The sequence below is a fragment of the Apostichopus japonicus genome, chromosome 22 (genome assembly GCF_037975245.1).
Source record: "Apostichopus japonicus isolate 1M-3 chromosome 22, ASM3797524v1, whole genome shotgun sequence".
NCBI lineage: Eukaryota > Metazoa > Echinodermata > Holothuroidea > Aspidochirotida > Stichopodidae > Apostichopus > Apostichopus japonicus.
This window is the reverse complement of record NC_092582.1, coordinates 4,999,603-5,016,519: the sequence shown is the minus strand read 5'-3', so window position 1 is coordinate 5,016,519 and position 16,917 is coordinate 4,999,603. Positions and strand designations below refer to the sequence as shown.

The 16,917-nt window shown below is 37.1% G+C and overlaps 1 protein-coding gene across 1 annotated transcript; it reads right to left on the bottom strand.

The window, feature by feature from the left end:
- Nucleotides 1-86: 86 nt before the first annotated feature.
- LOC139963887 (solute carrier family 23 member 1-like) lies at nt 87-16,869 on the bottom strand. Its single transcript, XM_071965095.1, has 12 exons — nt 16,130-16,869; nt 14,450-14,607; nt 11,263-11,354; nt 10,885-10,946; nt 10,270-10,451; nt 7,556-7,652; nt 5,921-6,077; nt 4,662-4,915; nt 4,235-4,364; nt 3,706-3,849; nt 2,493-2,588; nt 87-1,882 (listed from the first exon to the last, which is right to left on the bottom strand). The coding sequence occupies exons 1-12, from the start codon at nt 16,307-16,309 to the stop codon at nt 1,668-1,670; spliced, it is 1,767 nt and encodes a 588-aa protein (XP_071821196.1). The 5' UTR covers nt 16,310-16,869; the 3' UTR covers nt 87-1,667.
- Between the last annotated feature and the right edge of the window lie 48 nt (nt 16,870-16,917).

Sequence of the window (16,917 nt, the reverse complement as noted above, 5' to 3'; positions counted from 1 at the left end):
TTGAGAACATGTCCAAAAACATTAGTTCAACATATCATTAAAATATAACGTCCGTGAAATATAAAATATGGCAACAGCTTGTATTAAGTAATGGTGCTTCACCTGTCAATAGTAGCATGCCAAAGTCCTGATAACATTAACAAAGTCTGAATGTAGTATTGTAACACTGTATTATTATAACAGTTTCAAAAATGTTCATATTGAAACAGAGTTCGCCGTCACCGGAGGAAACATCCACAGTCGGAAGGGTATATAGCTTCTATGACTGATTCAATTATGATAATTTGTAATATATTTTCTCTTTATTAATGTATACATTCTGACAGAACTGTATTGTCGTGGCAAGTGACTGAGAAAAAAAGGCGAGCAATGAATAGCGTTAAAGCAAACATTGAATTTAGCCACCTTTTGTTTTCAAGAGGAGGGGTTGCACTCACAAAACTTCAGTAGCTTTACCATTATTGTTAAGTAAATATCGAAACAAAACCAATATTTGTCTATAAGCTTTAATGAATCCTTCGTGCTAATGTTTAACATGAAAACCCTTACCAAAAAGATGAGCAATAAGCAACCTTTTACATTACCCTTTTTCTAACATTAAGTTGTTTGTCCAGCCGTTTCTCGGTGGTTGATCTTATAATATATTCACTATACACTGTAACTAATAACCAAACTAGGCGAGTTATTGGCGTGTTGCTTTGAACCAAACCGAAGGTTTTCTAAGCTGTTAACTTTTATTCAACACATCGCTCAAGTATAAGTGAGTAGAGATAGGATGTCCATATTAGCCCACCTTAATTGAATATGACATTAGTCGAACGGTATTTGCATGGTACTTGAAAGTCATTCGCCAGGAGTGTAGCCTCAACAAACGGAGCTGCATATAGCGACTACGCCCAAACAACGGACCAGTTTGCTTAATTTGGTTAATTATGATGACCTACCACGTGCGGTTCAGTGTCAAGGATAATATAAGTATAATGTAGGCTCAAGTTTACAAACTACATAATGATATGATTAATTACAGAGCATATCATTCAACAATCACAGACGAAAGAAACATAACAGAGCAGACCAGACAAGCAAACGCGAATCGAAATATAAACTCTGCTTAAAGGATCTTTTCAGTGAGAACTTTCTGATTATTGAGAGACTAAACCCAACTTCATTCCCCTTACTGTATGATCATTAGGTTGAATTAAAGTTAGCATAAAAATAACGAAATTTAGTAAAAGGTAATGTAGTGTTCATTCATGAAATGAAGATAGTTCGAAGACGACAGTCTGCCTCAAATACATTTAATATGATGACAATACAATTAGCCTCATTTCTGCCTGTACTCAATTAATTCATACAAACCTGCCTCACAAAATAACTGCCTTAAAATACCAGCCTCACAAAATACCAAAATACCACAAAATACCACCAGTGCAACCTTTATTCCAAATTGATACCTTTCCCTAAATCTTTGTTGTTGTGGCACCCGTTAGTCTTCCTTTACATTACTTCGATTACCAATATATGATGCTTATATATTTCATAGAGACATACTAATTGGGCGCCCAAAGTGATATGCATGATCCCTTTCTCACCTTCGCCTCCCTACCCTCCCCTCTTCGTCACTCTTCCTACTGTCTCACAACAATCGCCCACGAAGTACATCAGTATCACACGTCCGTGTCTGGCTGGGGGCGTTGGTGTCTCAACCTGATACCAGTAAAGGTTGGACTGAAAGGAAAATAGTTAGTCCAAGACGTCCTTTTTATCCAAGCCATACCGAAAGGTAGATCGTAGCAGGATCCTTCTTCAGTATCTTTATCTTCTCTAATGCAAAGATCAGCCATCTGTTGCCTCCAGTTGGTCCCCTTCTCCTCTGGTGATCCTGATTGAGGTCATAGAAAGGAAAATTGTCTACAGACCATTTAGGGATAATGCCTACAACCCATTACTTTCAATAGTGTCGTTGCTCTGTGAAGGTTAAATGTTCTTCAAGAGCAAAAGGTCGCTATGCCCTTATTACAAATTGATTAGACCCAAGGTATAACTCAATCTTTCCTTCTAGTTGTTAATTAGTATACTTACAATTTGTAATAATTTAAAATATGTGATTGCTTAAACGACTTATGAATTTAAAGAAAAAATACAGGTATGGTTTCAAATTGTATGAAAGTGATTCCGTTGATCGTGCAAATGCACTCTAAAATTGTCAATTTGTCAGATCATAATGTCAGATCATACGGGTGCATACAAACCTTTTAATCAACAAGTGTTATTCACAGTAAATGTAAGTCGTCGCAAGATTGTTCGTCACATCGTTACTACAACATATTACTCACAAATTCGAGAGTCAAAATCTGTGAATCACATGTATTACTTTAGTTTTCTCCAGTGTGGTTTAAAACACGCAGAGCGAATTCAGTTTTGAAGTAAATATCGAACTATGCTATGCTGAAAATTGTTGACAACTATGCGATCAATTTGTAATAACTCACCTCGTACAATGTTATCCAGAATACAAGTTGTAATTCCACCGATGAACATATTAGTTCCCAATACAACGTTCAACACTTGATCGACAAGTAGAGAACCTTTGATAAGAAAAAACGAAATGAGAAATATTGTTTTTTTCATGGTGCCATTACGGAATATCTCATTGATTTTGTGGTAAAGTGAAATTTTGCCTGTTTGGCTCTCCAAGGGTAAACTCTGTCTTCCTCTTCTGCCTAATGTTCACCCGCCTTTGTTCTTTCAATTTCTAGAAACAGGATGTTGAGCAACGGGCTACCTTATTTGCACACCCTCTCTACAACTGTGGGTTTAGTGTACATGTGCTACAGAACTTAGTCCAGTGTTTATTGACTATTTTCTAAGGGATTGAAGGGTCATTTTTCTTAGTGTTAAGAGTATTTAGTAAGATTTAGTAAGTGAGTAAGTTGTAAAAACACTACATAGGGTACTGCTGCTCTTGCTTTTAAGGTCAGTAGAGACTTGTTTATATTGTTACACTGAGTGAAGCTGTTAGTCACCAGTTGGGGCCATAGTGTTTGTTCACTGCTGACCAAGATTTTAAGCATTGAGGTTCTATGACAGCAAGTTTTAAGAGTGAAATTAATTAATTGAAGAAACCAGTTTCCTGTTTGTGATGATAAGAAATTTGTAGTTTTATTTTTAACCCAGTTTTAGGCCAGGGGTTTACCTGTCATTTGGCTCGAGGAAAGATGGGCATTTGACCGACATTAACTTCCTAATTGTGATAGCCTATCAAACATATATAAGTGAGGTACTCGTAAATATTCCAATGTATTTTAAATGCGATAAAAGGAAACAAATGGCTTCCTCACTACTATAGCCGATAAACGAGTAAGTACTTATAAGGTTTTAACCACATAACACCTACAGCTCAGACTTTGATATGCAAATCAGGAAACGGTAAGCTTTCTTTGCTTTGTAAAACTGCAGATATTGTTAAAGTCCCAGTCTTTCTCATCGTCCTTGTTTCTACTTTTGCTATGGTGAATAACCATTTCCACCAATGTAGAGCAGCCTGTTTCAAGAGATCAAGATACAATGGCTGCTGGTGGGTTTAAACTATACGAGCCACTGCCCTTATCGTTGATTGACTAAATACTATATCGGTGCTACAGCGACAGTTACAGAATATAATGCAAGCACATTATCAAACACTGACCGGTCTGACACACAGACCTGTTTGGATGAAATCTGGATGTTTGTCGAGATAGTCCGGTACTCCAATACCCATAAATATACCAAACCCAAGGATGAAGAGATTTCTGGACGTGTCCACTTTGACGAAGCTCAGATTAGCGAAACCGATGGAAGCAACCATTCCTGCAAATGAAGCAAACACGTTATGTTAGTTGCCATACATTTCTTATTTTCTTATTAACCTAATCAAATATAACGACGCCTGCAATTTTATTATGTTATCTTCTATTAAAAAAAAACTTATCATTGTTTCAACAAACAATAACATAACAACTTTGTCAAACTTGACTCTTTAAATTATGTAATTCATCAATGGAATTCGCGGAGCTTCAGGTTTTATTTCTGTCTTGATTGCATGTAACATTACTGTAATCTACAGAATGATCAATGATGTATGTTGGGTGGGGGGTACTCTTGTTTCTAGGTGGGATATCGTTCGATTAGTCAATGCTTAATTTGGACTACTTATAATTCAAAAGCAATACAGCTTAAATATAGTGTTTCGTACCCATTGTGCTAGCAAATACTCCGCCATACACTGGTGCTGGTATTGAGGCACACAAGGCACTGAACTTAAATAGCACCCCGCATAACGCAAATAATCCCGCTGCAATGTAAACTGTTGCACGACTGGCGATCTTCGAAAGAAGAATGAAAACAATATTTTATGAAAATTGAAATTACATCAATTAACAGCAGAACACGTATAATATCTCGATTAATTACAAGTTATTTTCTATATCACAAGTAAAACTAGCTGGAAGGTTATTTTATTTTTGTTGGCAAAATCAAAGTTGCAAAGCAGAAATTATTGTGCTTATACATGATTACTCGAGCCATTAAATATGATCATATATTGCTAATTAATTACAACCCAGCCAACCACGTCCAGCCCTGACATATAGCAGCATAGTAAAATACGAAAAGAACCTTACCTTAGTTAAACTTATTATAGAGATGTTTGTACTGTACGACGTGTAACCAGAAGTTGCTCCCCAAAGTCCAGCAGCTACACAGCCCAAACCTTCCATCATTATACCGCGATTAATAGCATGTACCGGTGGTGGAGGTTCTCCAGTGATGAGTGCACATGCATGATAATCGCCAACAGATTCCACGATACTTGCGAGAGCACCGGCTGTCATGCCAATGAATCCAGCCATGCTCACTGACGGTACACCGAACTGTCCTGTACAGAAAAGTGTTAACTATTCAGTGTTGTAACAACTCTAGTCACTGTATAGGACATGAACCGCAATTCTGGCTGTTCGACTGTTTGAACCAAGAATGACTTGGTTTGACTCGAATATCCACTGAAAAGGACTTTACTCGGACTCGATCAAAACGTAACTTGAGTAAAGGCACTCGATTGAAATCTCTTTCTGTGGGAACAAGTTACTCAGTAGCCCTACGCAATCAACACCGGAATATATTATTATAAAGCATTTCGGACAAATGTAAACACTATGAAGCCTTGGATAAAAATGAAGCCTATTTTCTTATTCATATGTTAAATACGAAGTAGAGAGCCGTCGTAGAGTACAATTATAATGTTACCAACAGAGGCAACGTTATTGGTAAAGAATAATGAAAACTATTTGTCCTTACAGCTAATGTTAATCTTTTATACATTTAATGCTTGGTTATGGGAAGAGCACATTTTGTTGACTTGAATGAAAGTTATTGAGCTATGAATTTCAATGAGATACTGACACATCATAAGAAAAGGTTTTTTCTTTAAATACAAAATACTGTTTGCGATCCTTTTGAATGTTTCAGTAATTGCATTCATTGCATGCCCAGGCTTACATTCAGGATTAAAAAAAGAGCTTAGTGATTTCTTAGTGCCATAAAATTTATATGTTGGTGGTATAGATTTTCACTCTCGACTATGCATGCTATGAATGACATTATACGGTAGATATCAGGGCTAGGTTAAGATCCACGCTGTCCCCACCACCGTTCGACTCAGCTTTACTTTCACTCTGACGTTCCATCGAACACACAAAAACAAAATCCTAGTGATTATCAAGTATCAAGATCGACTCATTTACACTTCACGTCAAACCTTTGCATTTATGACATTTCATAATGTAATAATATTGTGTCCTTGCTTTACCAACTCGTTTCCCTTCACCCTCGCACAAACAAAATCCTAGTGAATCTCAGGAAAAGTATTCACTCCAATGCATACCTGGGTACGGAATTCTAAACCACACCGCTTTTCTGACATCATCTTTGAAAATATCGGTTCGAGCCAAGTATCCATACTTTGCTGGGTCGTCAGGGAAAGCCCCCAGAGATGTCAGGATGAAACATAGAATCCAGGTTACAATTAAAGCCAGCAGAATCTGTACAGGAGTATCAACAAAGGGTCTTTCGTATATTGTCTTACTTATTCGATAACGGTAATTAATTCTCATGATCGATTCTTTCCCAAAACTGTATAAGGATACCGACTATAGACATCAAACTATTAATACACCTAGATGCAATATTGAGGAGCACTAGACCCTTACTGGGATTTACTTTTTTCTTCACAAATTGTTCCCTGTGTGTCTACGCCTCCAAGCGACTCTACAGTGACGTAGAATTGCTAGATACACTATGTAACAGGCGCATTGTCTTTGAATGTCGTCTTCTCTACTCTATATAGTTGAAGAAGTGATGAGATTCTGTGAACTTCAATTTTACCCTTTGGTCCCAACATTACTTTATGTGCTCTTAAGAGCATTTGATGGCAATTATATGGGAGACATACATTTGTAACATAATATGTTTGTTAACTGCAAGTATCGAAATCATAATGCTGTTTGAGCATTTGCCATTTCAAAGCAATGTATAGATTATACTTACTACAATTTGGCTCAGCTCTTTTGAACTTTAAACTAAAGATGATTGAGGTTTCAAGAGGGGTATCTTCCTAGGGCACCACAATACAAAGACCTGAAAGACACACTTCCGGTGACTCTTGTTTGAAATTTCGGGTTACACTAAAATAAGTTGAGTTATACTTTGCATCCTAGATATGGCTTGTGAGGACGTACTTCAAATGATTAAGATGTCTTTATATAAGCACACTCATACTGCCTGAACAATATTGTATAAACTTTGCTGAATGTCGATATCAGTAGGCCACCTATTTATTTTACGTCCATGGAGGAAGTCTAGGGGCAATTCAGTTGGAAGGAATTATTGATGTACATGCATATGAATCAATCGACAAAAGTGTAATCAATACCCACCCCAGACAGAGCATGGAGGTAAATCGACAATTGCTATTTCACTAACTGGTATACGGCTTTAATCGGAAATGTGAGCATGACATGCAGTACCGTATCACGTTTCCAGGAATCGAAGAGATACTTCACATGGTATTATTGACGCAAGGACAACAATAACCAAAGTCTGTTGATCTTGAATGTCACTTAATGTAATACTTTATGTAGCACTTATTTTGATCTTTAAAAGAAGTTAAACACATTTCAGAAGTTGTTTACTTTTTGTCCCAATCTCATCTCTGAATTTCCAAGGTAGAAGAACATGATATTGCACGTTAACAAGACTAGAGTGCTCTTGTGTGACCATATGATAATGACTATGGTGTTTAATGCGGTATCGCGATTGTCAAATGTAAGTAAGTAAAGTTTCTTGGTTACTTTGTTCAGTGGAGCTTTTCATTCTTTAGAGAGGTCGAACAGGCAATTTGACAAATGTGAGTACTTGTCATGAAGTCGCTAACGTAATTGTTCAATTCGAATGTCATCCTGACATGTCATGGTGATTGACATTTCCTCCCATGTAACAAAATTCATAGTGTTATACTTACTGGAAAAAATGTAAAAACAGCAAGTCGTCTGCCTTTTGGCAGTGGAATGCTATACCTGTCCAGAAATTGAGAGTATACAATCACCTGCAAGATGCAACTGAAAAAAACAAAAGAGAAAAAGAAGTTAAGTCTGCTATAGATCCGGGTTTACCAAATCATAGAGAAGTGTACGGAACGGATAGAGGTCTTCCAAAATGTGGAACACATTATTCATTTTAGGTACCAAAGCTCATGCATGAAAACTTTATAGCAGTTTTCCCACTACTCCCCTTTCATCACATTTGCTCTTGAGCAATGTTTGTAAAAGTGACTTCCAAAATAGTGCTGTATTTGGAGAGAAAGGGACAGGTCGTTAAGTCGAAGCCCTCCGTTCCCTCCCTCGCTCCCAATGTTGTTTGTAAGCCATTCACTTGACTGTTCTAGTGATACGTTGTATCTTTTAGTCTATTTGCAATACGATCATCATATTGTTTAACCAGTTTTAATTACATTGACTTAACCCTGGATTATAATCCTAGTGTGTAACGCTAATGTGTAATCAAATCGGATCAGATTGTACTACACATCACTAGTGTGTGACAATGGTGTGTAACTACTAACTAGGGTGTTTCCAAGAAACCCTTTGTTATATGTTCAGCTCCAAGGTATAATTTAGCAGAATGGAGTCGCGCAATCAAATGATTAATTAAACTTTCATATTCTTCTTAATCCTTGACGAATCTTGGAGAAATATATATTCGATAACACACATGAAAATCAACGGTTTGACAAAGGAACAGAGCAAACGGAAATATTAAAGGAGAGACAGAAGGAACAATATGAAGAGAATGACAAGGAAGTGAAGATGCGTGCAAGGAAGGACAAGAGAAAATGGATAAAGAAGAAAGCAGTAGCAGCAAGAAAAGCAGCTGAAAACGGAAAGACTAAAGAAATATATAGCATAGCAGGATGATCACTGGCAAAAAGAAGGAGGCGAGGGGTAGGGGTGAATTATATACAAGGTGTACTGAAGATAGAAAAGAAGGAAAGGATGAAGAGAACACTTCAGCGAAGGACTAACCAGAGATGACTCAGTAAACTCCGCGGAAGAGAAACTGATTGATGGATGGAGGAGGTGAATTAAATAGATGTGAAAAGATGGCCGGGCGGGCGTGGGGGGAGGGTCATGGATGCGCTGAAGCGTAGAATAGAAGGGAAAGCGGCTTAAGTAGATGAAGGTGGACCGGAGCTACTGAGAGCTAACTGATTTGCCAAAAACCGCACGTAGGTTGGCAGGCCTGTTCAACAAGCTATGGTAAGCAGAAAGGTTGCCGAGTACATAGAGGAAGTAATTAATCGTTAAAATGTTTAAGAAGGGTGATATGAGTAACTGCAACAACTGGAGGGAGTGACTTTACTGCCATTCATCAGTAAGATATTCTGCAGGATGCTAAAAGAGAGGTTAAAGAAAGTTGGACAAGAGGCTTTGGAAGGAACAGGCTGGCTTTAAAATCAAAGAGAGATACGACAGAGTAAATTTTTACGCTGAGAAACATCCTCGAGCAATCGAATGAGTAGAGAGCGGGATTAAACCTGCGCATTGTGGATTTTGAAGAGCGTTTGACTCAGTACACAGAAAAAGCCTCTGGAATCTTATGAGAAGCTGTGAAATACCATGCAAGATGGTGACAATGATAGCTGACTTATACGAAGGATTCGAATGTGCAGTCATCGATGAGAATGAAAATCTGATTGGCTCAAAATCAAAACTGGTGTAACACAGGGTTCCGTGATGTCAGAGTTTTATTCCTACTGGCAATTGACTGGGTCATGATGACGACAGCGGAAGACAAGAAAAGATGGACAGGACGGAACTTGAAAATCGTACTGGAGGAACTTGTTTGACAATGCACTAATTTCATCCAAGTAAAGTGACTGGGCGATAGAACGGGGAGGTTAACAGAGAAAGCAGCCAGAGTGGGACTTGCAATAAATGCGGGAGAGTGCAAAACGGAGTCGAGGACTCTACGTGCTGGTCGCAGTGAAAGAATTGTGGTGAATGGCGTGCAGAAGAATGAAGTTTAGGAGTTTTTGTACCTCGAAGCTATGGTACACAGAGAAGAAGGTACTAGAGATATTAAGAACAGGCTTCAGAAGACAAGAGGTACATTTCAAGGGTTATGGACGGTGTGGAAGACGAGAGGGCTAGGATGGAGAACTAAGACACATCTGTTCAAGATTATACTTTGGCCAGTCCTATTATATAGCCGCAAAACATAGAGAAGCTGGGGGTGGAGCACAGAACAGGGCGGATTGGGCAGACATCGTTATGTCCTCATGAGAATACTGGCGCGGAGAGAAATAAGGTAAGGTAAGAATAACACACATCAAATAGCTACACTAAAACCATAGCAAGACTGTTACCATGCCTGCTGAAATCACATGTTGGGCACCTATAAAATAAATTTATTCTTGAATGGTCATCTATTCTCACCCACACTTGACCCATCCGGCTTTTGGTTTTGAGCTCTTTTTTCTTTTCTTTACCCTTAAAAGGAAAGTTTTTTCATCAAATGTTACCAATCTGAGGGTTGTTGAACAAAACGAGGGAGTACAAGTTTTGTTAAGTTCTCTGCTCTTAAACCACGCGTAACCTTCCAGTCTTTGACAAGCGTGTTTTACGATGTGAACACGATGGAAAGAAATATCGGTTATTTTGATAAAACTCTACTTACGTGGCAGATATGAGCCAATGTCCTCCGCATGCGTCAGACGCCAACGGTAGTAAAGGCAATGCAATAAGCAGAAGGGTTGTTGCAATGGTGATTGGACGAACGAATCGTAACAATACGCCAACAAGCCCTGTGCAGCCAATCAGACACTGTACCAACGATGCTACGGCGAGGGAACCCTGAATCTGAACAAAATAGACAAAACGGTTCTCAACATGCTGTAATCCTTCCGTTAGGAACATTTACACTTACATCATAAAGACTGTTTGCTACTGTGTCAGTGGTTACGCCAGAAATTGCAGGAACTTTCACTCTACCTGGCACTTTATAACCCCCATTCTCAAAAGAATACCTACGACAGTCTTGAAACTATCCCTTTCTCGTCTTTAGCAAAGACCATGTGCAGTATTCGTTCGTTTGCCCTGTGTAACCCTGTTAACCCTGTGTTACACCAATTGTGCATTTCTCTCTGTTTAGGTATCTGGGCCAAATAAGATGATCTCCTCTTACAGTTCTCATAAACTTTATCTACGCATAAGCAACAAATGACGAATAAAAGACTTTAGTTGCTCTTTTAACTGTATGTGCATCATTATTTCAGTTTGTGTAAATTTTTACCTCTTGCATTCGCTCCTGTGCAATTGTTCTTAGTTCTTGGCGTTCTGTGGCCGTTGAGTTCGCTGTGAAGTTAATGGTGAAATGACAAGACAATCAGATGATTCATTCTGCTGTCATACGTTTGTCTTTAACGTTAGTCTGCCTCGTGTTGTGGTGCAGTGTCCACGTTAGCAGCCACTAAGAGCACATGTAAACAAATACACATTTATAATAATTAGAGGGCAACAATGCTAATGAAGAACTAACTGTAACAATCGTAGGTAATAATTGTCATAAAACAACAAACGAAGTGAACTGAACCATTGTTTGAATGTGATCTACCCCCAGCATCAATGAAATGGGGAATAGTGGATCCATCTTCCGCCTAAACGATAGTACCTGTTAAGGGTGCTGGGCACGGTTCCTTCAAACCAAGGAGAATGATGGTTGGAACAATGAAGGCCGCACTTGGACCCTGGAGGATGGGTAACCTGACAATGAAGAGAGAATTAATAGGAGGAGAGTACAAACCTAAACACACACAGCAGTAATAAGACATCAGAAACAGCAAAGGAGTAACAATATATAAATAAAAACATGTAAGAATACATCACAGAACACGTGAGGCAGAGGTAAGAAAGCACTATAAGAACACTGAGTAAAAAACTAAATCAGTAAGAACTTGAGAACAATTACAGCACGTTAGAAAGAAGAATTTTTTGAAACACTTCAGTCAAAACATCGATACTAACACAAGATAAATTGGAAAGCCACGTATCACTAACAGCATATGAGTTGAAACACGTTAGTAACAATTCATCAGTAACATATGAAAAAGACAACAGGTAACAAAATAGTTTAAACACACATCATAATTACACAGGGGTTAATGCACATGAGAACACAATAGAACACTTAAGTATAATACATCATTATGAGAATACATTAGTAAAAAGTGCATCCGTCGAAACACATGGGTAGGAACTTTGTTACAAGACTAAAGTTAGTTAAACATAAGTTAGTTCAAGAAATTAGTAATAAAACATCAGTAAACACATTATTGAGACAGCATGGAGTGCAAAATCATTGGTATTGGAAGACATTGGTTTACAAACTTCAGTAGCAAACATCTGTTCAAGATTATCAGTAGGTACACATAAGTAAGAGTAGACAAAAGTAGTTTACATTAACAAAACAAAGTGCTCGGCAGCATCATCATTTCAATGATCAATTTATACTCAGTTGAAGGACACAATTCAGTCTCCAAACTGCCGAAAGGTTTTCTTATGATACTGCCTATATTAAATGTATTGACATGTACTTTCAGTAAAACATGACTGTCATCTTTAGATAAAAACGCGTTCTACAGTAGTAAATGAGATTTGCAGTAAATTTGATCATTAAATCTTACAAGTTAACAGCGGCGACGGGAAACCTTTGACAAATTTATTTTTGTTTAGAATATCAAAGTAAAGTTCAAACTATGAAAGAGAAAAAAAGGTGCGTCCATGTGTTATATTGCTTACTAACTATTTCACCCTTGTTACACGATTGCTGACAATGAATCAATTGTAATTATTTTCTTCAATTAATTACTAAACCATTTGAAAGTTTTGTTTTCAATATATCTTCATTTGCAAATAAATTATTTGAAAGGGCAGTAAATTTTAATTTTCAACAATAAAAAGTTTAATGCAACCAGCATCGTTTTGAATTAAATTAAATCGAAGGTAATAACCATTTAAGTTGGTCAGTGTTTTTTTCTTCTTCAAATATTGTCTACCTTACTATAAACTAAGTACAATGCTAATAGATACGAAATGTAAATGATTACGTCCAATTTTACATGATGATCTTCCTCGTTGAAATTCATGACTGGCCATTAGGAATGGCTGATATTGATTCCCATAGACGTCGAATTCTGATAACGAGACATCAGTCTTTTTGTTCAGCTTTTCGAATGCCACAGAGCATTATTGGCGTTGTCGTTCAGCTCAATGATTTATGTACCAATGGAAACGATATCGAAAGCTTGCTGGTTAATTCATGTAGTGTTTTCAAATGTATCTCAATTTATTTATGTTTGTTTGTTAACACATGAAAATGCAAGTTTTCATCGCGAAATGAAATACAAAGTGGACATATTTGTCACCTCTCCCACCCGGCCCCTTCAAATTGGATGGAAGAAGGTAATTACATGCGGTTCTTTTCAAGTGTCATCTACAAGATATCATGGTAAAGAGCCAGTCGATACTCATAGCAGGCATACAGTAACTATGTCCTGTAACATATGTTACCGTGTTATGAACACAAAGTAGTAATAACTGATGCACGGTTGTCGTTTTTTGCTACAAATAGGCCTGTGGATTTACCCAAACATGTTTCAAGTTTATTACAATCCAGTATAAATACATGAAAGTAGGCTACATATTTATATATAATTATAAGTTTGAAATAGCATGGAATATATATGTGCAAATCAAAAATCAAAAAATAATAAAAGAATTAAAGTGCGTTTTGTGGAACAACACCCTGAATAAATATGGCAGCCCTATAAACAAATGAATTTTTAAAACGTACAGTTTGAAATTTTGGCGTGATTGTCCTATTTCTCAAATTATAATTAGCCTGTTGAATTTTATGAGAAAGCCAATTAAAATCACTCATGGCTGCATTGTTAACTTGATTCAAAAGGGTCTTAAAATATAGGCTAAAATTTAATTGGTTCTAGGCAGGAACAGCATATATAATATGAGGTAAAATATAGGTATTAAAAAACTTCCATATTTACGTCTAACTTAAAATATGGCACAATTAAAGATAAGGTAGAAATGATATAAATCAACCCTCTTTAAAATCCTGGAAATATGACACGTAATATTAAGCTTTTTGTCTATTCACACCCCTAAAAACATCGTATGTTCAGTACGGTCAACTTCGGCAGCCTGTATTACAGTTTTCCTTGCTGTGGCAGTGAGTAGGCCCTCATGTTTAATCATAGAATTTTCAAAAATCATCTCTTAAGATTTCTTTGGGTTCAGAAGTAAGTTCTTTTTTATCACAGACAGTAACAACATGAGATACCACAGATTCATGATTACTTAGATCCACATTATATGAGGATGTAGATGTTCTAACAGAGATTGCTTTGTCGTCTGCTTGCCCTTTCTTCGTTGTCGCTTGACGAATTGGCGTAATTTAAAGGGAGGTGTGAAATGGAATCGGTACCGTACCTCCTTTACTTCATCTCGTAGGCGGTTTATAGTTTTGCAGTTAATTGTTACAGTGCCACTTGTAACACGTGTTATTTTCTTACGAACACAAAGTAGTAATTACTGTCGCACGGTTGTGGGACATGATTAGTAGTTACTGTACCAGCTATGGTACAGCAACTTAAGGTGTAAAATAAGGTGTTAAATAACTTAAAACCTTAACTGAAGACTATATATATATATATATATATATATATATATTTATATATATGTGTATATATATATATATATATATATCACCTTTTTTGCCTGGACTCAGTTAACCATGTCACATTTGTGCCTGGGCCTAGTAAAGTAAGTGTAAGCAAGTTTACCTGGACCCAATAAAACATTGAAGAACGGTCGCCAAACCACAGATGAAGAAAGAAGAACCGATCGCCATGTTTAGTAATTCACGGTCTTGATCAAAGCACACGTAGGGGGCCAAGATTAAGGGCACCAAGAAGCAAAAGGTCGCGGATAAGGAGAAATGCTGCCATAGGTGAAATAAAACGCAAAGAAGAGAACAATAAAAGGTTTCATATCCAAAATTGGAACTAGAGTTTTTTTGTTTTTTTTTTTGGGGGGGGGGAGGGGTGTAAACATAAATGTGCTATATCCTCTTTTCGGAATCTTTAGTGTCAATATGAAAAGAAATGCACACCCCAACTAACAAGATTGCATTTTGAGAGCGCTGTAGAACGTTATAAGAAACGGTTGCACTGAAATAACGAAATCACATGTGTGTGTGTGTATGCATGCGTCCATGCAACATTGTATTCCATAACGTGATGATAACATTAAGAGTGCGCAGACGTTTTCTTGACTTACAACCCAAATTGCTCTTCCTCGATGACAACCTTTATCTCAGTAGTCCTCTGGGTTTACAGACGATCATGCAGATACTGCATTTGTGATTTTGTTTTTGCAAGAGATTTTGTTGCGGGCAGGATGTGGGATAAAGCTACGTAACCAGTCAACTCACGTTTTAAGTGTTTCTTGATGACTTCCAAACGAAACCAAAACATTTTTAATAAACTCATCGAAGACATAACATTGACTAGCAAAAAAAAAGCTTAAAATTGATTAGCGGTTATAGGTTAACATGTCTGCTTCTATAATTTAAGGTTTCGTTTAGTAACCAGAATTAAAAATAGTTTTATGTAACTTTGCGACACTGATTAATCTGTAATCTATTTGATTAATTTATCAAGTCCTATTAAATAAAAAGCAAAAAAAAGATTCACGATTCTTCAGAAGAAATGTGTGTCAACAAAGGAAATGATCATCTTAAAACTTGGAACTTTAACGAGAACTTGATTCCTAGCCCGAATATACGTTCATCCATTATGACTTCATATAGGACGACATCCTGAAATTAGATATTCCTACTAATTCTTTTAGCAAAAGCTTAAAACATTCGCTTTGTGTAGTCAGAATCGATACAACAACACACGTGTTGACTTATTCAGGAAAGCATTCCGTGCAGCTCTTTTAAGCTAAACAACTCTACGTGCAGCAATATCGCTTCCTAAATCCTTCTACAAAGCATAGACAGCGACGCCATTTTGAAACAAAACACATAATATATTCCAATGGCAAGCCTCTCTATGTGAGCAACTAAAGACCTGGTCAGTGTTCGGCGATTAAAGGCATTTATGTTACAGCAATGACCTCTGTAGTAATTTGCAAGACAAATCCTATTCATTACATCACATTACACATAGTATTAAAGCGACGCCATTTGAAACAAAACCATATATATATTCCAATGGCAAGCCTCTTCAACACAATATGTGAGAAACTAAAGACATGGTCAGTGTTCGGCGATTAAAGGCATTTATGTTACAGCAATGACATCTTTAGTAATTTGCAAGACAAATTCTATTCATTACATCACATTACAAATTGTATTAAAGTTAAGGTTGAAACTTAGAATTAGAACTGAGACTAACATTTAAATATTTTTTCTTGTGTGCAATTTCTGTCTTCCTGTCTTTTATCGTGATACGTACCTGGATTCCCATTAGTATTGCCGATAGCCAGGGAGGCCTGTCGTTGACTCCATACATGACAGTGCGTTTCCCAGTTGGCCATGTATCATCTCCAGCTGGGTGGGGTTCGACATTATTCGGATTGTCTTCTAAAGACAAAGTTTTGGATTTTTCCACAGTTTTTTCTTGACAGCTCTTCATATTGCACCCAACATGTAGATATTGATTTGCCAATTTTGAGTATTGCTTCTATATTCTGTTATTACAGCCTCGTAAAACGTTATCGTGTATGCAATGCGCGCGTGGGCTCCTATAATTACTAATCACTTAAATATAAGCGGTAAATTACCATATGTCTCGTGAGAAACTTCGTACTACACTGTAACTTACCAATCAAACTAATAATCTAGTACAACTTGTTTCTTGCTTTGAAATAAAAACCAATGTGTTTCAGTCAACACCTAGCTTAGTTTCAGGAGACACGATGTGTTTGCTACGCTACCTAATCGGTGTAGAGTTCGCAGGTAATTATGCGATTGCGTTATCGCCATTGTCTCTATAATTACTAACTGTACAGGTTTAAAATAATGACGTTTAACGGAAGAACCGAGCGATATGTCCGTAACATCGATAACAAAATAATACCTGCTTTGAAAGTCAGTCAGAAGGTATAACAGCAAGTTATAAAGTCGATGAAAACTTATTTCTTTTTCAAATCCGTATGTTGTTACCAATATAATCCGTTCCAGCGTGAGAACTGTCTATCACTCTATAACTCTACATAACATACATACTCCATAACATTCATA